Raw genomic sequence first — 27241 nt, forward strand, 5'->3', positions numbered from 1 at the left:
TATTTCCTGGTTTCCTTGATCTATACTTCATTTGAGTTCCATGGTATCTTAATACAAAGTAAACGGTATCTTGTTGAATAAATGAATGAATGAAAGTGAGAAATGTAAAATACTATGAAAGTATGTTGAAGTACAAAGATTGCTATAATGTCAGAAAGGATCATGGCATACAGAATCCAGAAAACAAAACAAAACAAAACAGGGGATTAAATCTTTGACCCTAAAAGACAGCTCTAACTCTTAGTTATGTTTCTTGATTAGTGCAGTATTGAACAAAGGGATACCCTAAATGAATGACATGCATTTCTCCTTGCTTCCTAGTTAGAAATTCAACTTTCAGGTACAATTAATTTGATGTGACCTTGGAGCATGTTGAGCATGACATCCCAGAACATGATCACCCTAAGACATGAAATTATGCACAGAGATGAAAATGGTTATTTTAATAGCTGGTAACAGATTTTTTTTTTTCATTGGAATGTTTATATAAAGGAAAACACCTGAATAATTTTGTTTGGTTATAAAAAGCAAGGCCCTATGAGTTTTACCTGTTTTTTTTTTTTTTAAGAAAATCATGAAAAACAAAAGGGAAAGATAAACACTGCTCTGCATGAGGAATGAAAATAAATTTAAGGAAGGGAAAGAAGAAGCAAAAGATAATTGAACCTATGAAAACATACTGATGTCAAGGAGCCAAAGTAATTCTACAAATATATATTTTTTTCCAAAGGAAAGGAGAAATGAGACCTGACCATGTGCTTTAGTGCAACTTATGTCATTCTGAAGACCCCTACCTCTTCCACTCTTCCTTCTAATCTCCAGTGGGGCAGTCAGGAAGACTTTCAGTTTCTTACAAGCCCTGTCAACTCCTTCCCAGGGCCAAGGAACCAGTCAGAACACCAGAGTCCTTCTGGATTACTCTCCAGGTTCTTAAATAGAAGCTATATAGCAGCCCAGAGTTGAGGGTAAAGGAAGGTATGGGTGCAAAGATCTTGTGCTTTTGAGTCAGGAGGTTTGAAGGAGAAGGATGAGTGAGATATTTCTACGATCAGTTCTGGTCCAGCCACTGTGCCTTCGTGGGGGCCTTGCCAAGTATGGACGTCTGCCATATTTCTGCCCTCCTTGCACTGCACCATACAGCCCCAGCGGAATGTGCAATCACCCTGGACGACAGGGGTGATTCGAGCTGCGTCATATCCTCAGCCACAGCCCATGATTTCACAACTGTCTGTGCCTTGCTGCAGACACGGCCCGCAGTGCCTAGGGAATCTGCAGCCTTGTCTAAGACACAGTACCTCTGGGGAGTTGTCAAAGTAGACAAGGTCAGTCCGGGCGGCACGGCCATAGTGTTGGTGGCTGCTGTGATGCTGGCGCCATTCTGGGTTGCTATCACCTGCACAGCCCCATCAGAGCATCGCTGCAGGTAATCACCCATGTGGCAGAAGTCCGAGAGTGCATACAGCAGGTGCGCAGAGTACAGGGGCCACTAACAGCATGGCACTTACACCCGAGCTTCAGAAACCGCAGCAGAGCCATGCGACCAAAAGAGGTTTAATGTTGCATTTTAAATTTCTTCACCCCACACCCACACATTGCTCAAAGCATCAATACATTCTGTTAACCCCGCTATGCATTATGTGAGAGATTTCTAAAAAGATCAAGGAAGCAGAGTTGAGCTCCACATCTGGGGTGGCCTGGAGAGATCAACTATAGAAAGTGAAATGTGAGGGCACCTGGCTGGCTCAGTTGCTTAAGAGTCTGCCTTCGGCACAGGTCATGATCCCTGGGTCCTGGGATCGAGCCCCATGTCGGGCTCTCTCATGGGCGGGGGGCCTGCTTCTCCCCCTCACTTGGCTGCCCCCCCACCTGCTTGTGTGCTCACTCTCTCTCTCTGCCAAATAAATAAATAAAATCTTAAAAAACAAAAAAAAAAGTGAAATGTGAGTGAGATCAAGAGTATGGTGGGCAGGAACTCAGAGTTAAGACATGATTTTAAGAATATAATCCTCCAGAAACGCACAGAAAGCTTGGTTAGGACTCAGACACTGGAACAAGACTTTTTTTTTTTTTTTTTTTAATATTTACTAACTTTCAAGGTTATAAAAAAATAAGACAGAGACTCCAGTCTTACCTATCCATGACTTCACTTCTAATTAAAGACTGACCATGACCACACTTCTATCTCCACAGTAAGACGGGTTTCTATCTAGTTCCAGATAAGTTTCCAAATAAGTAGAGGGCAACATATTAAATTTTCCTGCCCTCTTTAATTGTAATTCAAAGAGGACTGGGATTATTATATTCACTTCTGGTAGCAACACTGGATAGCATGACAAACTAAAAATTAAACACTGTCTTATGTTAGGCTTTAACATTATCAGAGAGGAGGGAAAAAAAAGGGAGACATAAATCCTCCATGAAGCAGAACTATATGTGTCAGTGTGTGTGCTGTTTGAGAAAAAGCCAAGAATAGAAATTGGCCATCTACATGCTGTAATCAGATAGAAAATTCTTCAAAGGAATGTCAAACTGAATCAAGTAATCCATGATCAAAGACAAGTCAGAGACTGAAACAACAGTGTTGACTCAGTTGACCAAGTTACTAGGAGGAGGACACTTGAAATGACATGATGATACACTACTGCTGATTTCATGTCTGGTTCTGGAGGCTGCTGATGAAAGTTGCACATCTGAACTTGACTTTACTCTCCATATTAACTATGCCTCATAACATCACGCATCTAGAAAATCCCTTGTCAACCAGCAGTTTACCATCTCTTGTTTGATTATCTGGAATGTTTGTAATATCATGGTCACCCAGCTGGCCTGAACATTCCCCTCAGCTTGACTACACTTGACTATGGTTTTCTTCCTGACCATGGGCTCCTGACCTCCCAGTTCTCAGGGTATTTGCTTTAGAAACTTGCAACTGTAAATTATTTTTCTGCTTCTGAGATATAAATCTTCCATGACCCAGAAATGTCTTCGTCAAGGAGTTGGGAGGCATCCCTTCCAGATGAAATCACCAAAAAGATACCAACCTTATCTCCAGGTCTCTGTAGGAGGGTAGGAGTCTAACTTAGATAACTGCCAATTAGCAAACATAAGTAAATGACCTAATAATTTTGACCAAACTTCCCCTTCCTCCACCCCCATAGTACTCCAAAGATTTTCCATAAGCCTACCCCAGTATTTAAAAATCTTCCTGCCCCCCCCCCCCCTTTTTTTCACGGCAGTTGAGTTCCATCTCCTTCCCCTATTGCAATAGTCTTGAATACAGTCACCTCTTTAACTGTTAACTCTGTCCAGGGCAAATACTTTTTGCCATTGGACAGATCCATTTTGTCATCTTTGTAAATCATTTACTCTCTTGATATCAGGCAATACTTTCCAGTTACTTTTAAATCAGTAAAATATTTTTCTTTTTGAGATTTAGAATAAATGTAACTGAAATGGATATTCATGACAGAGGTAGTGAATGACACATGCACTGAAGACCAAAAATAACCAGTCTAAGATATGAAAATGTAGATAACTGAATAATACTAAGGAATGATTCAATGAAAAAATACTCTCCCGCTCTTCACCCTGAACACACACACACACACACACACACACACACACAAGCACAGACACACAAAGAAATATTAAGACATTTTAGACACACAAAGAAATATTAGGACATTTTAACCTAATGCCACACACAAAAATTGCTCAAGGTTGGAAAATTTGAAAAATCTCTGCCAAGTGCAGAAATCTTCTTGATATATGAAGTGCGAGAATGTCTTTAAACCTAACAGCAGGGTTTCAACTATAGAATGCTAAGTGTTGAATATTCTAGGAAGAAGCACTGCTTGTATCAATACAGCTACAGAGGGTGGGTACAGGAAGCCATAGCCTTTATTGTGGATAAAGGCAAAAATACATGCATAAAGTTTGATGATTATTCATCAGATAAGTAGATGCTTAAGATCCAGAACTCTTTTTTTTTTTTTTTTAAGATTTTGTTTATTTATTTGACAGAGAGAGAGAAAGCAGGAGCAGGGGGAGTGGCAGGCAAAGGGAAAGGGAGAAGCTGGCTCCCTGCTGAGCTGGGAGCCTGATGCAGGGCTCAATCCCAAGATCCTGAGATCGCGACCTGAGCCAAAGGCAGACGCTTAACCAACTGAGCCACCCAGGCACCCCAAGATCCAGAACTCTTAAGGGTAAATAAGCAACAACAACAACAAAAAAAACCCAAAATAATTCCCAACAAAAAAACATCCAAGGAACACATTTGGTTTGCCAGTTCTTCTTGTTTAAGTAGAAAAGAAAGTAACATCCACATTTTGTTTATGAAGAAATGCTTGACCGCATTTGGTTTGCTCAGTTTCCTGACTTACTATTGTTCTTATGATAAAACCTAACTGTCAAATAGAGTGTATTGACCAGTATCATCTAGTTTATTTGGAAACAGTAGGTTGTCTAAGATTCTCCGGAGAAAATCTTTTGCTCCTTTTTCTTCTGTTAATAAGGGCAATTAGAAACATAATGGTCCGTTGTGACTGGCGGCTTCCTAGTTAAAACTTCACAGCAGCAGCTGAAAGCCTCGCTACCTAGGTTTCTCTTCCAGCAAAGATAAATACTCCATTATCTACTTACTTCAGTCAGTTTAACTAAATTCAGCCCAAATCATCTCTCATAAAATTGATTATAAAATGTTGTCGAGTCTTTATTGAACTAAAATTAGTTATTTAGTGTGCAGGTCTGATTTTTTAATCAGTTGTTATCAGGGCTGTGAAAAGGAGCGGAATAAAAAACCCAAATGTACAATCAGACCTGCGTTTTTACTCTCACAATTTCTTAATAAAAGAAAGAACGTTCTAGAGACAATTAGGTTCCTGGAGGTGGTTTAATTAAATCATTCAGACTATGCTAAAATTCTGTGGGCAATATCTGATGAGGAGTGGCCTTAGTTTGAGGTAAATTTACTATTGAGATCTGGGCTGATCACGCTATTTTTAGGTTGAAATGGCATATGACATCATCATCCACACACGACTGGAAAAAATATTTCTTGGTAGTAGAACTAAAGTATTGGGAATTCATGTTCAAATAGTCTTCTGGTCATTTCTGTGGTTTTGGGAAACAAGATGTAAGTTGATGAATGCTATTTCCCTTATCCTGCCAAATAACATGCTCATCATTCAGCTTGATGTCCCATTGCTTAATACGACATGAGTCATTTCTTTCTGGGGGCATTTTCTCTATGATTGTCATAGTCAAATGTAAACCGCAGATCAGACTAAGAAAAGCAGACTTCTTTTTTCTGTATATTTTATCTTATAACTATAAATTCTTACACAGCAATTCCTGAGTCAGCCTTCAGCCAGAGCGGTTTCTAATCATTTTCATTCACTTAAAAAATAACATCTTTTCTAATTCCCAGGAGCTTTAGTGTTGTGAAACCCTAGGGTGCTTTTAGTCCCCTCAAGGAATAGTAACAAAATTCCTTAGAAACTAAAAGCAACAACAAGAAAATCACATTTTAGGACAGATCTGTAGTATGGGAGAAAATAAAAATGAAAGCATAGATTGATCCCCAAGCATCTGGAAATCATCAGTGTTCATCAGCAACCTTGGTCTTCCTCTAGGTATTGAAGATTGCAGTCTTTCAACTCTTTGAAAACCTGAAGTGAAATCTCTCAGTGTTTTAATTTGCATTTCTTTGCTAACAGCTCAGTTTAACATTTTTTCATACGTTTTTAGATATTTAAATTCTTCTCTTTTTACTGTTGTTGAATTAACTGTTGTGTCCTTTGCTCATTTATCTTAGTGTTCTTTATCTTGTTGGATGTCTTTTTTTTATTTAAAATAATTTATTTATAAGTAACTCTACATCCAACAGGGGGCTGGAATTTATAACCTGGAGATCAAGAGTTGCATGCTCTACTGACTGAGCCCGCCAGGTGCCCCTAGACAGTCTTTCTACCTATGTAAATTCTTTTATGCTTTCTGTTGTGTTGTTATATTCAGGTTTGTTAATCTCTTATTTTTATCCTTGTAGATTTCTTGCTTCACTTTTAACTTGAGAAAGATAATATTCATGCATTTATACTTCTTTCAAGGGGTAAAATTTATTATAAAATCAATGACAAAAACAGTTTATGTTAGATTTTATATAATTTAAGATGCATGAATATTTCCTCATCCGTAAAAAAAAAAAAAAAAGGAACAGTAATACTTATAGCACAGGACTGAGGTAAGTATAACACATAGTAAGGTGTAAGAGAGGATAAGCAGTTTTAACACATTCCTTCCTTCATTTTCTCCACCCCTCCTTTCTAGATAACAGGTGTAAAAAAACTGCTGTTTCACAGTGCTTCTTGTCTCATGTTGAGTCCTGCTCATTTCCTACACTGAAATGTTCCCTACCTTTATCCTGATTCTAATTCTCCCATGTTTGATAGAAACATTGCCTCTGCTCCAATGACATGTTTTATTATGAAGATTCTATTAATTTTGTTACCTACCTACAACGATTGTGCATTCCTTGAGAAGTTGAGCACAGTGATTGACATGCAGTTGTGTGGTGTGTGTATGTATGTGTGTGTAAGCCCATTCTTTTCCTTCATGTGTTAAAAATTTTCAACTAACACCATGCTATAATGTTTTATTCCCTATGGTGTTACAAAGTTTGCAATGATAGTATATATTGAGCGTTGCAAAGCTTACATTTCAGTAATGGTTGGTTTCTTCCTAGACTTTTATTTATTTATTTTAGAGAGAGACAGAGTGAGCACGCAAGCCAAGGTGGAGGGAGGGACAGAGGGAGAGGGAGAGAATCCCAAGCAGACTCAGCTCTAAGTGTGGAGCCCAATGCTGGGGCTTGATCTCCCCATCCTGATATCATGACCTGAGCAGAAATCAAGAGTCAGATATTTAACCGACTGAGCCACCCAGGCACCCCTCTTCCTAGACCTTTAATGTGTAAAGCTGATGCCAGATAAATAAATCAAAAATAGATTAAAATGATAAACCAATCAACTAATTTTAACTCTTGGCCAAATTAAGTAACTAATTATTTAGTAATTACAAACGTATATTAGTAGTTACATGAATTAAAAATAAATTTTAAGTAAATAAATTTACTATTCAAATACTTCTATAAATATATAAATATTATACAATATATGTGATATGTGCAAATATATTATTTATATATAAATATATAATGTATGGAAAAGTATAATTAAAAGCAAGTTTTAAAAATACCAAAATATTAGTTTAATATATATTTTATATATTATTAATATAAGTATATAAGTAATGTATTACTGGATCAAATTTGATTTGATTTTACTATTAATTTGTCTCTTTTGTTATGACATATTTTTTTCAAAAATTGAATTAACAATAAGGTACTTGGGTGGCACAGTCGGTTAAGCATCTGCCTTTGGCTCAGGTCATGATCCCAGGGTCTTGGGATTGGGCCCCAAGTCAGGCTCCCTGCTCCAGGTGGGCGGGGGGGGGGGGTGGCTTCTCCCTCTTCCTCTGCTGCTCCCCCTGCTTGTGCTCTCTTAACTCTCTGTCAAATAAATAAAATCTTTAAAAAGAATTGAATTAACATGTAAATGACTTCTTCCTTTACTAAGGAACTGCAAATTGGAGTTTTTGACCACTGAGGTCATGCTGCCCAGAAACAGCATTCTTTTCTAAAATTTTAAATAATTTCCACAACTTTTCATCAGTTTGCAAAAGTGGAATATAGATTTAAACGTAGCAGGATAGGCCACCCCAAAATATCCCGCTTTGGTATAAGGATTATTGTGAGCTGAGACAAGAAGAAGCAGATAAAAGAAAAGCTCTCTGCCCTCTGTCCACCCCTTTGCCTAAAACCAGGACATAAACTTGTACATGTGCTCCCCGTTCTCTACCAGGAAGGACACAAGTTAATGACTTCAGACAACTCTGGACCTTTATCAGCCCAGAGACCAGAGGGCACTATATATAAACAAACCTTACTAAAACTAGCCTTATCTACCATTAGTTTCCCCATATATTTGCCTTCTTATAATCTGTTCAAAGTCCTAGAAACTCAAAGTCTTTTCCTTTGTCTTGTCATTTCTCTAAAAAATTATTTTTCTTTGCTAAAATGCAAAAAAAAAAAAAAAAAAAAAAAAAAAGCCTTTTGAGTTCCTTACCACTGAATACTCCACATAAATGCAGGATGCACCTGTTAATAAAAAGCTATTTGTTTTTCCTTTGTTAATCTTTTGTCAGTCTAATTTGCAGGCCCCCAGTCAATGAATCTGAGATGTGTAGAGGAAAAAGGAGTTTTTCCTTCCACAGATTCAACTTTTAACTTATACAGGCTTAGTTTCATTTTAAGTTAATAAGTATTACTTATTATTTTCAGTGCCAAAACTTATATTAGATATTTCTGAGGCAAAATCTGAAATAATTTTATTCTGAAAGATAATTGTTTTTGGTTCTGATACTTATTTCAATAGGGACAAAATCATTCAATTAAACATATATCTTTAAAACGTAAACAACTCAATACATAGTTTATAAGCCAAAGACATGGATGGTAGTGTATTATCTTTTGATCAATTTCTCTTGAAATCAAGTAAGTCCTTTTTGTTTCATACTGACTTCCTATTCAGAACTCACACAAGAATATTTCAAAATATATGAGGCGATTCTCATTCAAAACTATAGAATTTTAGCTGCCTTTTCAAATTGTGTACTAAATGTGTCAAACACAGTTATGTAATATTAGAGAAGCATAACAATTATAGAAAATATGTCAACATTACCAGGGAGAGTTTATCTTAAACACAAAACTACTTCAGCTTTTTTAAACCAAAATATTCTCGTTGTTAAAAATAATCATTTTAATAAGTGTTGAAATAATTCAGTATTCATAAACCCATTTTTACACGTTAAAAAAATTCTTAACAATTGTTAATTAGCCTTGCAAATGGACTTTTTTCCATTGGCACATTTGACTTAGGAAAAGTTTACTTAAAAACAATATGCAGATAATTGTCTATAAAAGACAATAAGACTTATTTTAGGTTAATATCTGTACAATGTATCTGGAAAATATTTGTATCTTCTTGATTAGTAAAATACTGTAACACACAGAGATACTGGGAATTGGTGAATAATTTCAGGAAACACTGCAATTTAGAACTGCCTTCAGTCAGAGGGTCATAGATAAAAAGTGTGCAATTATTAGCTCGTTATATGTAAAAGCTAGAAAAATAATTGTGTAACTGAATTATTTTTGTTGAAAATGGCTATCTCAACCTGGAAATAGACTGCAATACACTAAAGAGACAATTGATAGATATATTAATGACCAAAAAAAAAAAATGAGACTTTTCAAAAATACATTTGAATTCTCATTTTTGAAGAGAAGAGTTCATGACCCAGCCTCTAGATTTTTCCTATCTCCAGCTCTCTTCTAACACAGATGATAGTAACTTCATCCAAAGAGAAAAGACGATTTAAATTCAACTTTCCTCACTAGCAGCTAGGTATAGCCACCTTGATTCACAGAAAGTTTATGTGTAGGTTTGATTTCAAATGTTTATAAACTGTAAACACAGACGCTGAACTCACATTTTTCCTTTAAAATGTGGACATAAAATTAATTCCATGTTTTTCTCTCTGGACCAGTAAAATATAATAAAGCAAAGCTATTTTTATCGGAAAAAATATGATTTAAACTGTCACTGCTGGCTGATACATACTGATTTATGAGTATCCCATGAAGAAGAAAGATAGAATGTCATTTTCCTTAGGAAACTTGATACTAACCATTCTCAGATTGTTATATGCTTGTATTATAACAATTAACATTTCTTTTATTTCAACGTTATATAAATAAAACTTTATAGTAAGCTACCATGATAGACTCATATTTTTATTTTTTTCTCTCAGAAGAGTCATTTTCTCACATGACAAACATTTTGTACTGTTATGAATTTATTGTAGCCATGGTAAGGATAAAACTATGAGCTCTAATATAAACACTTTTGAGAGCAAAATAAGTATTCATTGTCCATTCGCATATTACTGCATACTTTCCTAGGATCCATTCATGACTATGTCATAATGCTCATTGCCACTAGATAAAATTATACCTGCCACAGGAATTTTCTAAGTGTTTCCTTATTATGTTGTAATGTTGTGGGCTCAGAGCACAGAAAAAAAGTCTGTAAAACCCTGTTCGGAAGTAGCAGTGACAACTTTCTAACTATTCAGATCTAGCAATATTTTATACATTACTTTTACAAATACACTTTAAGAAGCAATCATTGAAGTAAAGCAATAGTGTGAATTTAATTGGAAGTAAGTATTCCCTAAGCTCAATGCAGGCAGGAATTCTGTGCTCCTAAGAAAAGGAAGGATCTAGAGAAGGCATCCAGCCTTTCACTCCCCTTTAGGCTAAACTAGGTTTGGGTTCTGTTCCCATGGTGCTCTACACACTAAGTTCAGTTAAGCAGGCATCTGTCAAAGGGTAGATATTTTTACTCTATATTTATCTGATTTACCATTAGGTACACGGACTTTGAAAAAGATCTAATGGATAGTAAGTCAGCTCTTGTTGAAAGGTATTTTTATCTCTTTAAATCCAAATTATTTTAGAAAATGGGTAAAGAGTCTTTCAGGGTTTTTCTTATATGAACTTTACAATACTAGAAAATTCCTCTCACGTCTTTGGGTCACAATATGAGGCTAGCAGACTCCATGGGGATGAAGTAGATTTTCAAAAGCTTTCCACAGTAGTTGAGTAGAGAGTTAGTCAAGTTACTAACAACGAATGGGTTTGGGTTGACAAGAAAATTGAGCCACAGGGCGCCTGGGTGGCACAGCGGTTAAGCGTCTGCCTTCGGCTCAGGGCGTGATCCCGGCGTTCTGGGATCGAGCCCCACATCAGGCTCTTCTGCCATGGGCCTGCTTCTTCCTCTCCCACTCCCCCTGCTTGTGTTTCCTCTCTCGCTGGCTGTCTCTATCTCTGTCAAATAAATAAAATCTTTAAAAAAAAAAAAAAAAGAAAGAAAGAAAGAAAGAAAGAAAGAAAGAAAGAAAGAAAGAAAAGAAAATTGAGCCACTGCCTCTAATCATCCTTTGAAGAAAGATTTGCATACTGACAAAAATACAGGACAAGTCCATTACAACTAATTGGACCAGATAGGAAATAAAAGGAAGTGCAGTTGTGTGTTTTATTGAGGTACATTTGTGTTTTTATGTCTAATCACAGCAGTATGGGAGCTGGTTTTCCTCCAGTATGTCACAGATCACTAGTGTTACCAGAGAGGCCCCTCATGGGAACACCGCACTTTGCTGCCTGAAATGAGCTAGGAAGCATATCCTTCACTGAAGCAGGGGAACCTGACATGACATGAATAGTATGACTTCTCTGCTTCAAGTGCTTCGTGCAGACCACTGCAGACATCTCAGGGTGACTCCTTCCTTTATCCTTACGCCTAATTTTATATGCGTTTTATGTCTTTCATAGCAATTATAATGTATTGTAAAGTATCTGCTGATTGCTTTTCTCCCTCACTGTGTTTGGAGTCGGGGACTGGAATTGGGGACAAGATCCACAGCTTCTAATTTATCTTTGATACCTAGTGCCTGAGGAAAGGAGAGAGGGAGAAAGGGTGGAAATGATGCTGGGTTTACTAGTTAAAGTCTGTTATATAATTACTACCTACGATGCACTGCCTCTCATGAATTTTAACCCTGGTCAGTTAGAAAGTATAGACTTGTGTCATCCACTTTGGTAGCCATTAGTCACCTGAAATGTGGCTGATTCAAACTGAGATGTGCTATTAGTAAAACATACCCATGGAATTTTGAAGACAGTAAAATATATAATGAAAAATTATTTAAAAAATAATCCTTACGTTGATTACCTGTTCAGATATAGTATTTTAAATATATTGGGATAAATCAAATATATTAAAACCTATTTCATGTTTTTTTTTTTTTTAAAGATTTTATTTACTTATTTGTGAGAGAGAGCACAAGCAGGGGGGGAGCTGCAGATGGAGACGGAAAAGCAGGCTCCCCACTGAGCAGGGAGCTCAACACAGGGCTCAATCCCAGGACCCCGAGATCAAGAACCAAGCCGAAGACAGATGTTTAACTGACTGACCCACCCGGGCACCGCCTATTTCATGTTTCTTTCTACTTTTCTAATGTGGCTACTAGAAAGTTTAAAATTATATATGTAGCTCATGTTGTATTTCAGTGGGACAATATTAATATAGACCATTTATGAATTTACCTTTTAGCTGGAAACAAGGAGGGTACAGGATGAAGGTAAAATATCAACAACAATATTATGGAGTATCTCCTAAGGCAGGAACTGCTAGGCACACAATAAATACATTATCTTACTTAATTCTCATAATTGTTACCTTTCTTATGTGTTTCATTGTACCTTTCGATGATAATACTTATGATGTACTATTAATTGTCTACATGTGTCTATACCCTCAACTGGATTACAGGCACCATGAGAACAGGATCCTGTTCAGTTTTTTCCCCCCTCTTGGTGTTATGACCTTAACATTCAGCATGATTTCTAGCACACAGTATGCTCAAAAAATTTCTGTTGACTGAATAAACAGATACCTGAAAAAATCTAGGAAAAGTTAGTCTTAAATGTGGAAGCTAAGGTCCATAGAAGTTCAGAAACTTAACTTCACTCACACAACTGTAATTTAAATCCAAGATCACCGGATTCCAAAGCCTGTATTTTCCCACTGTATTTCAGGAGAATTAGAAAAAGATCAATTAACTCCAAGTAAAGTAACTCTGAAGAACTAAGAGGAAGGTCAGTGAAGAAAATAAAACCATCAAGCCTAATGCATTTACTTTTTGGATAAAGACCCTTATTACACGTGACTTGTTCTCAACCTTTTGGTGCACAAGATTTTTCTTTTTTCTTTCTTTCTTTTTTTTTTTTAAGGATCAAACACTTTCTTAATGTCATGTTACAAGTTTTATTTTTAATATCTCTTAAGTGAGAAAATATATTACAGAAAGCTATAATAAAAAGAGCAGTGTGTATATGAACAAGACATACAGATTTAGCAACTTACTTCTTAGAAAATTCTTTTGCATATGCTCTCTTGTCCTGCTCTGACCCCAGGCTATGGGCCATTACTATCAAAAGAACTAAATTTTCTTGTACGTTTTACAAATTTATTATCCCTGTTGCACTGGGATCCTGGAAGGAGAATCATCAGTTAATGGAACATGTATTAAATGCAGAGGCGAAGATGGTGAACTGAGTCCAAGCTCCACAAGAGAGCAAAGAGAACAGCAAGGGAACTCAATGGTGCTTTCACTTTGTGTTCTCACAACCTGCCGCCTCCAGAATTTAAAAACACAAATTTATTAAAATGTGTGAGGTAGATATAAGTGCAATAGGAACTGAAATATAAGAAAGAACAGTAGGGGAAGTCTTTATAGAATAAGTGAGATTTAAACTGGACCTTGCTATATTAAAACCAGTAGTAAAATTGATACAAAAATAAAATTTAAACTCTGCAATGCAAAGCCACCAGGATGAATGTCTTGGTTCTCCATGGCATTATTTGCATTTGTCAACATGTCTTTCTCCTCTTGATTAAATGATGGCAGAAGGCAGGGATTGTGTTGCACCATCATTGTTCCCACAATAGCATTTGACATTGTCCTCCCCCTGCTCCCCCGCCCAGAGTGTGGATTCTAAGTACATTTGCTTTAAAAAATTAGTCTTATTCAATAACTACGGATACTCTGCCATTAGATTCCTGCCAGTGGACGGTACATAGTTGATGTTCAATAGGCACTTGTTGAATGACTACATAAATAAATCCAGAATAAGTAAATAAGGCATGGATGGATGGAAGGATGAATTGCTCCTCTTAAAGTGGACAGGATGCAGAGTCAGGGAGAGAAGGATAGGATTAGAGGGGTATCACTGCATGAGGAAAAGTGAATAAGGTGAAAAAAAGTGAATACAGAATTATGGCAGATTCTGTGGGAGAGAAGATGACGTAGGCTGACGACTAGGCAGTATTTATCAAAGTGCAGAGATAATAAAATTCAGTATGCAGAGGATTATAATATCTTGAGTTTTGGTAATTACTGGGGAGGGAAATTACAAATATAATATAAATAATATTGTTAGCTTGTTAGTATAATTAAACATATTAATGCTGATGATGGTCAATAACATGCATTAAGATGCATGATATTGAATAATCCAGAAAAAAAGGTCTCTCAATAGTACACATTATTGTTATAAAACAGCATGTTACATAAAAACCATTTCAGCAGAGATTTTTGTCATTTACTCACTATGAGAATGGATATTTGGTAGGGGTGGGGGGGTGGGGAGAGAGGGAAATGAATAAGCCCTATGTAACAGCACCTTTCAAAGCCAATCAAAGGAGGGCTGAGTGATATTCTCCAGGACTTAACTGGTATAGCACAACCTGACAACATAAGACTGTACATTACATTATACATTAAAATAACACTGCATATTGTATAAATTGAATTCACTTTTTTTTAAAGATTTTATTTATTCATTTGAGAGAGAGAGAGAGAATGCACAAGCAAGGAGAGAGGGAGGAGAAGCAGACTCCCCGCTGAGCACAGAGCCTGATGCGGGGCTCATCCCAGGACCCTAAGATCATGACCTGAGCTGAAGGCAGATGTTTAACCATCTGAGCCACCCAGGAACCCTGAATTCACTTTAAAAAGACAACCTGGTAAACCTTGGTCCTTGAGCTGAGTCTCTTATTTTATCTTTAAATTTCCCAGTGTTAAAAGACATGGCGTGATCGAATGCAAAAGTCAACTCTTCTTGGTACTTGGAATGGTTTTGTCTACCAACAGCAAGACAGTATACATGTTAAAGCTAAGGTCTGACAGCAGGATAATAACTAACAATGGCTGATGGACCAACTAGAATTTACTGTAGATCATAGCTTAAAGGAAGAAAAAAATAAAGGCAAGCATTTTTAGAAGTACATATTTTCTGACTAAAGTGCCAACTAATCAGTTAGAGGGTGATTTCTTGTGTTGGGTTTGTATGGTACAACAAAAAGCCTCAGTCTCAATTGGTATTTTCCTATGGCACTTTAACTGAAATATAAATTAGAGCATGGATAAGTTTAAATGTATCCTGGCCATTTAGTAGTCTTATAATAGTAACAGTTCTTAAGATTTGATGTACAAAGCTTTTGTATACAATTATACACATCAAACAAACCCTGATTTTTGGCTTTACGTAAATTAGTGGGAGAAAGGAGCTAATATCGCAGGTAGGACCAGACACTCTAGACACTGCTAACATTACACTGGGCTGCAAGTTATAATATCGTATTTTTAAAATTATAAGTCTTGGTTCTAGGTGTTTGGGAATTTGAAATTATTTTCTATTTCGTAATAAGATCTTAAATCAAGTAGTCATTGTCAAGTCTGACTTTAAGTCACTGTGAGAGAACAATATATTTATCACTTGTAAGTCTACAAAATTATTGGAACTAAATAAACTAGGTGGTATCTATTTTATGCATTGATAAAATAAACTTTGTATATTCAGTGAAGGTGCCTTTTCCACATTCCCTGAACCATCTTCCTTTGATAAGGGTTATGGGTTAGCTTTCCCCAGGCGCTGGAACTGCAAGGGCAAGGAAGACCCAACACCTCCTCCCTGAAAAGGTTTAAACAGCCTGTGGTCAGGGTGTACAGGCAGTAGAGAGACAGTCCAACAACTGTCTTTAATAAAGTTATTGAGGATCACAGGAGGGAGGGATTCCTTTCATCTGGAGGCTTCACAGGGGGAGCAGTGGGGATACTGGAGCTACAGTATACAGAATGAGCTGGAGCCTGGCTATCAGGGAGGAGGGATAGGAATGGGAAGGAAGGGGATTTAAAATAAAGGAAACAGCATGGCAAGCATTAGTGGGGTGTGAAATGTTATGCTGGGGAATGGCAAAGTACTTAATGTGACTGGAGTAGACTCCCGGTGTGAGGGAAGCAGGGGGAATAAACAGGAGATGAAACTGCAACAGTAGACAGGGGTGGATGGGAGGTGTTCTGTATGGGATTGAGAGCCTCGATCTTATCTCACAGGCACCTGGGAACCGTTGAAGGTGTACTATCCAAAAAAGCAATTCTAAAATATTTGACAACAGTTTATCTGAGCGAGAAAACATTGTTTTCAAGCCTTTAAACCTAAATTGTTTTAGAAAAGTCCAATTTGCAGAAATATAACAAATGTGAACTTCAGCTCCATGTGTCTCCTGATGGTTCACAAATTTTCAATTTCTAAAGCCTCAAATACAAGCCTGTAAATGTTTTCTAAAGTTGCTAACCACCATGCCCACTTTCCTTTTTCCTTTAGAGATTGAAGACCTTCTCAGTCTATGAGAACATTTTAATATCTCAATAATGTTATTCTGCACTGGGAGGGGGGCAGGATTTAAAACAGAAAAAGTTGTATTATCTGGGTCGGGGGTGAAATCTCTTCTGGTGCCAGGCTGCCACCAGGTAGCTGGATGATTTTGAAAAAAAAACCAGTTTTCCTCTTTGGGCCTCAGTTGTCTTATCCATGAAATGAGAAAAATCAGACTAGATGGTTTTTTAAGGGTTCTCTCCAGGTTCAGCACTTAAATATTTTAGGACTCTCATCTGGGTAAAGGACCAATTTACATGTCCAAACAAGTAACACTGGGCTGATATATAATTTAGGTCAACTGAACCTGACAAAAGATTCAAGCCACTCGTGGAAGAAAATGGTGTCTGAAATTATCCAGACTCATTTATAGCTCACAAATATGCAGACTTGCATTTAGAATGTTATTCAATCAGCACAGCATTAGAGGGACATTAGAGGTTCGGGGGAAGTAAAGTGAAGAGAGTTAAGTCCAGCTCCGCATGCAATGCTACCAGTGCAAATGTCTAATAAGGAGTTGGAAGTGTGATTATGAAAATCAAAAATAATTTTTCTCTAGAAACATAAATTTGAAAGTCATTGTAGAAAGGATAGCTGAGGCAATGGGAGGGCCTGGGAATGCCCTGAGGGAATATGTAGCTTCAAAGAGAGGGCAAGGGAAGTGGAACCAGCAAAGCAAGGTGAGACTCTTCAGCGGGAGGAAGAACACCAGGAGAGAATGTCTTTGGGATTCTCAAGTAACCTGTTGGTCACAAGATCAACATCGTCCCATGTGACACACAGGGCAAGGGAGAGAGGAAATCTTTGCATGCTGTGATTCCAGAAGGCCAATGATAACCTTGTAAAAGTTTCGGCAGGAGGTGGAGAAAGCAACAGCACAGAAATCAGAGGACTTTATGTTCTACTCAGAATCTGTGTTGTGCTTAGACACAAATGAAGATTGTCTGGCTACTCTGCACACTGAATTTATACAGCACTTTTTAAAGGCATGGGAACATACTTCGGCCATTATAAACTTTTAGTAAGTTTACAAATAATTGTGAGGCATTTCCCCAAGATAAAAATGCGGGCATCTTTTTCTTCCGTATTCCACTCCTAGAAGGCAACTGATGTGTGGAAAGACTGATGCCCCAGAGTGAAGCATTAATTTTAATAACTTGGACACCACATAAATACCCACAAATAAGGGAATGGTTAAACTGAATATGATAAAATCTGATATACATTACATTTAGTGGCATGGTAGAAAAGAATAAACTATAACATACAAACATATATTATGTAAAAAAAAAAAAAAAGCAGAATATCAAACAGCATATCCAGAATAACTGCCTAATTTTGTTTAACAAAAACACCAGAAAGTTTACACACAGAAAAGACTGGAAGGAAATACACTAAAATTTAAGAGTAGGTTTCTTTGAATAAAAAATAGTGTGGTTCAGTTTAATTCTAATCTTTGCCCTTTATTTTCCAAATTCTAAATAAAATATGTATTACTTTCATTAACAGAAAAAAAATCCATTAACTTCTAATTTTGAAAGACTAAAAGGAGGGAGCAACCAAAATAAAACAAGTTTTGGGGTTTTTTTCCCCCTGAAAACACACACATGCATCCATCCACTCATATCATATATATGCCTGTGGGCGCGCTCACAACACACACGTGCACACACCTCTCCCTTTAGCAGAGAAGAGGTAGAAATATACTCTCCTTGGTGTTTATGTAATTGTGGCAGCCCTGCACTCTCAGGTTTGGCAAGTAAGTGACCTGCATCTGGCTTCAGAACGAAAGGTTAAGTAGGTTTAACAACTGTTGAGAACTAATGTTTAAACCTGCTTTTAACAGCACTCAAGTGCAAAATACACAAAAATAGGTAAATATTAATAGTTGGTAAGATACCTATTCAGAAATTCCAACTGATAATTACTTTAGACATTTAAATAATGAGGTTTCATGGACTCTCTTATCTGAAAACTGCATGCCCTGATTTAACCTAAGTGAGACAGACATGGAGTTAAGTGATAACAGATTTCAGAAAGAGGTCAAACTTAGGAAATCATGAAACTTCCCAGCAATCTTTTAAAAATTGTTGAATGTCTTTATTTCTATACAGCTAGGAATTATTTTAAGGCTTCATATAAAGCCTGTGCCTCATTTCCTCTAGTTTTCAGCTAATAATAAACCAGAATAAGACTAAATTATATCTTCATGCTGTTAATAAATTATATACTAAGCAGGGGATCTCAAGACCTATAGAACTGTATAAATTTTCAGTGACCTTAATTCCATCTAAATGTGCTAAACTATGCTGCTGGGTGGAGCACTGAAGTCAGAGAGAAGGCACTCAAATAGGGTGCAGTCTTCAAACACAGGTAGACTGCAGTTCAAAAGGCTTATACGATATTCAAAAATGAAATAAGGACATTATTATACTAGCTCTGAATACAGAATATGCTAAGCAGAGAAGTTTTAAGAACATTCTTTCTGTGTGTACCGGATGCATGCACTAGATGCTAAAACATAATGCCCAAGTTCAAAAAAAAAAAAAAAAAGCTAGTTCTGCGGAAGAAAGATACTATGTAATTTGGCATGAAATGTATTTCCTCTGCTCCCATTTTCTGACTCTGAAGTATAAAATGGAAGGAAGTATTTCTGGCAAATGGCTCAAGGAGTCCCAAAGCAGCACCAGGTACTGTAAAGAAGACGTCCTCAGCCCCACGAACAGGAGCAAGGAGATCTGTCAGGGACGGTGGTAATGGTTTTAAAGGCCTGTAAACATGTAACCAGACGTTCTGTAAGACTTTGAGCATGATCACCAATTACACTCAAAATGATAACGTGAAGCTGAAATGTTGTTAGCTTTAAAGTTTCAGTGTTTCCTCTTTTGGAGCTAGGACAAGATCCAATCCTTTCTATGTTGATGAGGCATCATGACTGGAGTGGGTGGTGGGGGCAACTCCCAGCCCTAGGGACTGGAATAGACAAGAATGGAAGCCTACAAATTGGGTGAGAGTGAGGGTGGATGTCAGCTGGTAGACGCAGGAATGGGCCCACGTAGGAAGGCAAAGAAATGTCTGAAGTCACAACATCGAGACAGTTGTTGACAAGATGTAACATGGTCTGAAGTGAAGTGAATATGTTGGAAAAATGAAGATTAGCTGGTGGAATTCTTAAGGAAAGATGCAGAAGAGTCCCACCCACCATGACATGATGTGGGGGTGTGGAAGGATGGGTGAGCAAGAGGCACTGCTGTGGTACGCCAGGGCCGAGGCCAAGAATGCAGAGGGAATCTGCCACAAAAGAAGAGTTCTGTATTAGAGATACATACTAAATACTTACCATTTATATGACACGTACAATTTGAAATAAATATTGTCACTTTTAATTTAATTAAATGCTTTGAACGCTACATAAATTATTTACATCATTTTATCCTAGGACTTGTTATGGCTTAGAAGACTGATTTATTCTCTGTAGGTTTCTTAAGTTATGTTAGGAATGGTTTAGAAGGGCATATTCTAAGTTTGTTTTTTGGGTTTTTTTTTTTGTTTTTTTGTTTTTTTGCCTCCTAAAATAACTTTAAACTTGTAAGGGATAAAAAAGGATTATGTATGTGTATATATATAAAGCAATGAATGGTGGTCACTGAAAACCTACCAAAAACATCCTTATTTTTCTTGCAATAAAAGGTTAAAAACTTAATAAAAGAAAGTGATAAGATCAGGAAGTATAAATCCATTCTCTATTACTTCAGGTAAGTAACTAAATATAGCTGCTTTGGGGGCAGAACAGAGTGAAGATTTTTCTATCCATCATTCCATTTCCTGAGACTAATATACTGAAAGGCTGTTATTTTATTTTGAAGCAAACTAAGACTCCTGAAATGACCCATTCTTGTTCTTGAAAAGCCATAAAAGTGAACAAATTTCTTAACAAAAACATTCACTGCTTCTGTTCGGAGACATTCACTCATGGTTGAAGGAGGGAAGGGATTCACAGTCACAGAGCTTTCTGAAAGCTTCCCCCCCCCCCCCCACTGACCACCCCTGCCTTTATTTCCATCTTCATAAGTTTATCAGTCCGTCTTTCCTAGTGCCACACCTCCAGCCTTTCACTTAGTCACCATTATACTTACTATTCTACAGTATATAATTTATTTTCATGTTTGTTTTCCATTCTAGATTGTAATATTTTTAAAGATTTTATTCATTCATTCATTTATTGAGGGCAATGAGGGAGGGCAGAGAGAAGGGCAGAGAGAAACCACTCAGAGTGTGAGTGCAATGTGGGGCTTGATCTTACAACCCTGAGATCATGACCTAAGCCGAAATCAAGAGTGGGATGCTCAATGGACTGAGCCACCCAGGTACCCCCTAGACTGTGAATTTTTCATTTTTTTTTAAGATTTTATTTATTTATTTACTTGAGAGTGTGAGAGCGCAAGGACGTGCACATGGGCCATGGGAGGGGCTAGGGAGAGGGAGAAGAAGACTCCCTGCTGAGCAGGGAGACTGATTTGGGGCTGGATCCCAGGACCCTGAGATCATGACCTGAGCCAAAGGCAGAAGCTTAACCCACTAAGACACCCAAGTGCCCCCACAGACTGTGAATTTTTAAAGAACAAAACCAAATCTTATTCATCCATGTTTCCAAATTAGAGCAAACTTACCTTGTACCTAATAGGTGCTTAATAAGTGCTGAGTCATTTACAGGTATTATTACTTTTGATAACACAATCATCCTGTGGGGCAGACATTATTGTGCTTGTTCTATTGATTAGGAAACAAGTTCGAAGAAGTTGGATAAATTATCTATAGTTACACAGACTTCAGTGGTAGAGTTTAGATTCAAAGCTTTTACTTTTTATAAATTCTGACATGAACTTTATTTTCATACTTAAAAGCTCTGAAATTGGGATGTGTTTCACCATTTATGGCAAGTTTTAATCACTGTCATCCAGGCAGCAGTTGTCACTTTTGTGTGTTTGAGGACCTTTGAACTAGGGGCATGGTTGGTATAACACATGATGAGTTCAGCTGCTGTTTAAAATGTCTTCCAAAAGATTATACTATGATTCATCCTGAAACAAAATTTATTGCAAATGCAGAAAGAAACGGCAACGGAGAGCAAAGCATAAATTGGACACTAGTGAAGCAAATATTCATAATTGGAAGAATGACTGCAATTCCGTATTTTTTTTTTTGCTAACCAATAACCAAATACATTATGAAATCTATCAAAGGAAGATCTACTCAAACAGACAAAGCAATGTTAACATTTGTTGGGATTAGTCAGTAAAACAGAAGGACACCAGAAGGCAGAGAAGATGAAGGTTAAGGTTAGCACATTGATGCTTTTAACTGAAAAAAGAACAATTAGGGTAATGATGAGAGACAATGATCATTGCTGTTCAACAGAACTTTCTATGATGAAAGAAATATTCTATAATCTGTGTCGTCCAATATGGTGCCACAAAAACATTCAGTTACTAAGCATGTGAAATAAGGCCAGTGTGACTGAGAAAATGAATTTTAATGTCATTTAAATTAATTTATGGATGCCTGGGTGGCTCAGTCAGTTGGGTGACTGCCTTCAGCTCAGGTCATGATCCCAGGGTCCTGGGATCGAGCCCCGCATTGAGCTCTTTGCTTGGCGGGGAGCCTGCTTCTCTCTCTGCCTGCCCTTATCCCTGCTTGGGCGTGCATGCACGCTCTCTCTCTCTCTCTCCATCTCTCTGGCAAATAAATAAATAAAACCTTTTTTAAAAATTAATTAATTTAAATATAAATAGTCACATGTTGTTTCTGACTACCCTACTGGACTGTACAGAACGAGACAGTGCTGTGCAAACCAATCCCTTGCTAAAAATAAAACAACAGGCCCAAAATGGTGTCACTTAGGCCAAGCCCCTAAACTGGGGCTTAACACCTAATCTAGTTACAGTTTCAACCTTCCCCAGAAACGTAATCTTAACTGGCAGTCAGGAATTTTCTGATCAGTGCCAATGAAGTAATTGGCCACATGGGTCCTCTTCAGTCCCAAAGGAAGATGAGGTCATCTGCATGACAAGACTCCTTGCTCTTTCCTCTATGAGAAAGTAATCTTTCTTGGAACAATCTTTTTCTCTTGTAATAACTTTCTTGTCCCACCCTCCTTCCTATAAAAACTTTCCATTTTGTACAAATCCTTGGATTTGCCCTCTACTTGCTAGAACTGTTTAATAAAGTCAACGAGATCTTCAGATTTACTCAGTTGATTTTTGTTTTTTAACACTCTTTAGGGAAGTTGGCTCATTAGGGAAGTTAAATTTGATGGTACAGTGAGTTTTGGTATTCTCATCTGGAAAGTGAAAATATAATCTATTTCAAAATGTTGTTGTGGGGGTTTAATGAGATGCTATAATGGGCTGTGTTTAGTGTAAAGCCTGGTAGATGGTAAATGAAAAGAAATGACAGTAGTAGTAATAGGGAGAGTAGGACTAGTAGTAGTTATGGTAATGATATCACTTTTATCTTTACTCACAAACAACAAGTAGGGTTTGAATATTGCAATTAGCAGGAGGTCAGAAAAGAATACCCTCTCTGTCTCTCCCCAAAAGATGGTAAGTTGCCTAGTAATTAGAAAATTCATTACAGATAGTAAATTAGGCTACAGATAGTAAATTAGGCATAATCTCAGTAAATATTGACTGGCCTAAAATTTCTAGAAGGTGAATTAGTGCACTAGCAATGCTTCTGAATATGCATCTGCATTTTGAAAATCCAAGTTCTAGTGTCTTGGACCCACCTTCTAATTTTTTTTTTTTTAAAGATTTTATTTGCTTATTTGAGAGAGAGAGAGAGAGAGAGAGAGAATGAGGAAGAGCATGAGAACGGGGTGAGGGGCAGAGGGAGAAGCAGACTCCCCGCTGAGCAGGGAGCCTGATGTGGGGCTCTATGCCGAGACTCTGGGATCATGACCTGAGCTAAAGGTAGACACTTAACTGACTGAGTCACCCAGGCACTCCAACCACCCTCTAATTTTTAAAGGGATGCCAGGTCATTCCTAGCATTTATCAAAATTTTAACAAGAATAAACTCTTTCTATTAATCCAAAGGGGATTATTGTATTTGCCAAGGGGAACCTTGGCGGACACAATAATCCCCTTTGGATTAATGGTAATAAGGATAAAATAGTAATAACAAAGGACATCCTTGATGAGCCCATACTAAGGGCTAGACTGTTTTTAGAACTGCTGGGTATGCTCTGGAAATCTTTTGGACTATGCTCTCAAGTTAATTCCTATAGGCTTATGTGTGTGCTTGTATGTAAGGAGACACAAGACTAATAAGGACAATGATGATCAAATGGTGGTAACATCTTGGCAACTACACCCATCCAAACATTTGATCTGTTTTAAAGCCATTAAAAAGAGAAGAGTTAAGAAGAAAAGCTGAAAGAGCTGATTTTAGGAAAGATGTCACTCTCTGGAACTGAGTCTGGGATTGAGAAATGCTGCTTTTTTAAAGAAGAAGGTCTAGGAGATCTAATCCATTTTTTCAACCTTTATGGAGAATCCAATTATACTTTAACGTCTGGGAGACTAGCAGCTTTGGGAAAGAGTACCCTGGGCTCATCAATTAGCAGTGTCATGAACACAATCAGAAAACACTGTGGTAAGGCTGGCCTCAGCAACTTTCTGAGGACATTGACAATGGGATACTCAAGTAGCATAGGAAGAACTAGGCTGAGCTTGAATGGGGAGTGACAGACCACACTGTTTATAGCGTCCCGAAAATACTTGTGGGAAGGCCTCAGAAAAGGGGGTAAGGTCCTTCTGATCAGACAGAGCCTCGCATAAGCAGGCATTAATGTTAAAGTGACCTAATTTGTCCTCAGTGGATAGTGATGCCAGAGGACACTAGGGTACACTAGCTGTTTTGTTACTTTGGAGTTCCTGTTATTATTCAAACCTTTTTGAGTTTCTATAGTTGTATGCCACAGCGATTTAGGGTGGAGTTAGTGCAGGATAGTTTGGGCCCCAATAAAGAACTGTTTGTTGAAAGCCTGCTCATCATTTGCCCTTTTATTGCTACCAGAACAACAGTAACTAGAATCACTAAATCTAACACTTGAATAAAGGCCCTTCAGAGGGCTAAACAGTGGCAATTACCAAACAGTACACACCAATGGTTCTTGGCAGGAAGTGAGGAACAAGAAGTGAAGAATTACTCTATGAACTGAAAAAAAATTGGGGGAGTTCTTCAAATAGAAAATATGTAAATTTTTAAAATACAAGGGGCATCAGAACAAAAACAACAACAACGACAACAAAAACAACCCTGTTTTTTTGAGAAAGAAAAAAAAAGTTTAAGTATATAGCTAGCTTCTTTTAGGAGTACTCCATTTAAAATAAAGCATTAAACCATACTGGGAGATAACAAACTGCATACTCATCTGCAGGGTTTAACTCAACTTTGGATGAGTTGAGATGAGCTGAAATGAGAATTTTTGCCTTTCCTAGCAAAGGTCATATTGATAGAAAGTCCTATTTCATCGACTCCTATTCTCTGGGAATGGTTATTATAATATAAAGATAGACTAGGTGACATTTATTCCTTCCATCCTTTCAATCTGATGGCTGAGTTCTAAGTACGACTTATACCAAAATTTTATCTAGAAGTGCTGTTCATACCCTAGCCAAGTAACTTGAATAACAAAAATGAAATACTTCACTTGGCCATGCAATTTGAGTAACAAAAATGAAATATGACTCTATACAGTATTTTAAGCAACATTCTTGAAATAGGGAAGCTTATTTTAGCATGATGATATTTTGAGCAATAAAAAAGATCTAATAAAACAGAAATAAGAGAGAAAGAAGGGAAGTTGGAATTATACAAGTCAGAGGTAATAGATCAAAAGGTGAGGAGTACAGAAGGTGTTCCAAGTCTAGTTGACAAATTGGACATAAATAAATCACTGGGGCCAGATGGCATTCACCCAAGAGTTTTGAAGGAACTCAAGGGTGAAATTGTGAAACTGTTGGCCAAATGTGTTAACTGTTGTTGCAAACAGTCACCTTGCCAGAGGACTGGGAGAATGCTAATGTGATTCCCATCTATAAGCAGGACTCTTGAGAAAACCCTGGACACAAGATATAGATCAGCAAGATTGGGTTTCCAGGCAAGAAAGATGGGGAGAATAATAAAAAAGTCAATTCCACTGAATATCTTTGTGTATTTAGCTTACTGAGGTAAGATCTGCATCATTTTCATAAAAGAAAATCATACCCATATGGACTCCTTGGGTTTTTGAGGTATTAAATGGTAACTGTGTGGCCAAGAGACAGAAGTTGCATTTTTTCCCCTCAGAGAGACTTTGAAAAGATTTACTTAGGATGGCTGCTTACAAAACACATCTGAATTAGCATGGAATTGGAGAACTCTTTCTGTCACATATTAAAAACCATCAATGATAGAAAATATAGACAAGGCTTATTGGAGCACTTTCCTAGATGCATCCTGTAGGGGTTGTGAGAAACAGTCTTATTTTCATAAACAAACTTCCATGGAAATTTAGAGTAGATATTTTAAATGTATATATTTTCCTAAGTTCTAGTCAGCAGGGAAATAACAAGCCAACAGACCAAAAGTAGGACATTTCAAAAAGGATGTTTGAACAGGAAGAGATACTTTGGGTCAATTTCAATGTGTACTTCAAAAGTCTCCTTATAAGTTGAGGGTCAACTTATAAGACGCTGTAGCTCTGGTAGTCTCTAACAGAACAGGATCTCATCATAGACAAAGTCTTAAATCACAGCATCACCTGCAGAGCACAGGGTCTTACGCATAATGTGGAGCAGAAATTAACCCACACAGACAGTCTCCTTATTGCACCAGTTGCTGTATATAAATATTTTCATTTATCATAATGACTCTATAAAGTAGATTATATTATAAAACTTCAGAGTCTATAGTTAATAATACTGCACTATACACTTAAAAAATTATGAGGGTAGATCACATGTTAAGGGTTCTTACCATAACTTAAAAAAAAAACCCTTTCGGTAATACACTTCATGACTTTAGATATTATATGTATTTCTACAAAACCAGGCAAAATATAATATTAACCTGATTACGTACAAGTGCTTTTTGTGACAACATGAATCTGGGCATAATTTCTTTTTTCACTTACCAATTGACCTCATTATTTTCTCTCTGCTTAAGATAATTTTCTATTTCCTATTTCTACAAGGTGAATGTATAAAGACATAAAAAAAAATCTACTCATGTGGCGATGTGTTTTATTTTTTGTTATATATTTAAGAGAACTACAGTGAAATTAACTTTCCCAAATTCATACAGCTTTGAGGGGTAGAACTAAGTTAAAAACCAATGTCAGTTTTACCCTAAATTCTGTATTCTTGATAGGCAGTCATCAATATCTGATTACTTGATTTAAATTCATTCTTATTAAATGTAGTAATGTACAAAGTAGATTCCTACTTCTGATAATATTATTTCACCTATTATTAGTCATTGTGTTCCTCTACTTTCTTTTCTCCCAAAAAATCATTAACCATTTCCCAGTTAGGTTTCCTTTATGCCAATTCTAACATCTGAAAATGTACATAGGTTCAAGATATCAACAATTTAGTTTTTTTATCTATTGCTATTGTTTATTAAAATAAATTTAAAAAATTCTTTCCTTTTGTTTTGAATCAGGATGAAATGTTAGAAAAATTTTAGTCTGAATTAAAAATATGTGGAAAAAAGTATACAAATGTCTCTGTG

At 37.0% G+C, this 27241-nt stretch overlaps 2 protein-coding genes across 3 annotated transcripts in view; both read right to left on the minus strand.

Annotated features, from left to right (window-relative positions):
* MAGI2 (membrane associated guanylate kinase, WW and PDZ domain containing 2) overlaps positions 1-27241 on the minus strand; it is a 1245024-nt gene that overhangs the window by 329427 nt on the left and 888356 nt on the right. The gene's annotated exons all lie outside the window — the stretch shown is intronic.
* Positions 691-1672, minus strand: LOC113259175 (protein Wnt-2b-like). The gene has a single exon (XM_057304513.1). The coding sequence runs from the start codon at positions 1433-1435 to the stop codon at positions 1049-1051; it is 387 nt and encodes a 128-aa protein (XP_057160496.1). The 5' UTR covers positions 1436-1672; the 3' UTR covers positions 691-1048.

Source organism: Ursus arctos, unplaced genomic scaffold (assembly GCF_023065955.2).
Source record: "Ursus arctos isolate Adak ecotype North America unplaced genomic scaffold, UrsArc2.0 scaffold_3, whole genome shotgun sequence".
In the NCBI taxonomy this organism is placed as follows: domain Eukaryota; kingdom Metazoa; phylum Chordata; class Mammalia; order Carnivora; family Ursidae; genus Ursus; species Ursus arctos.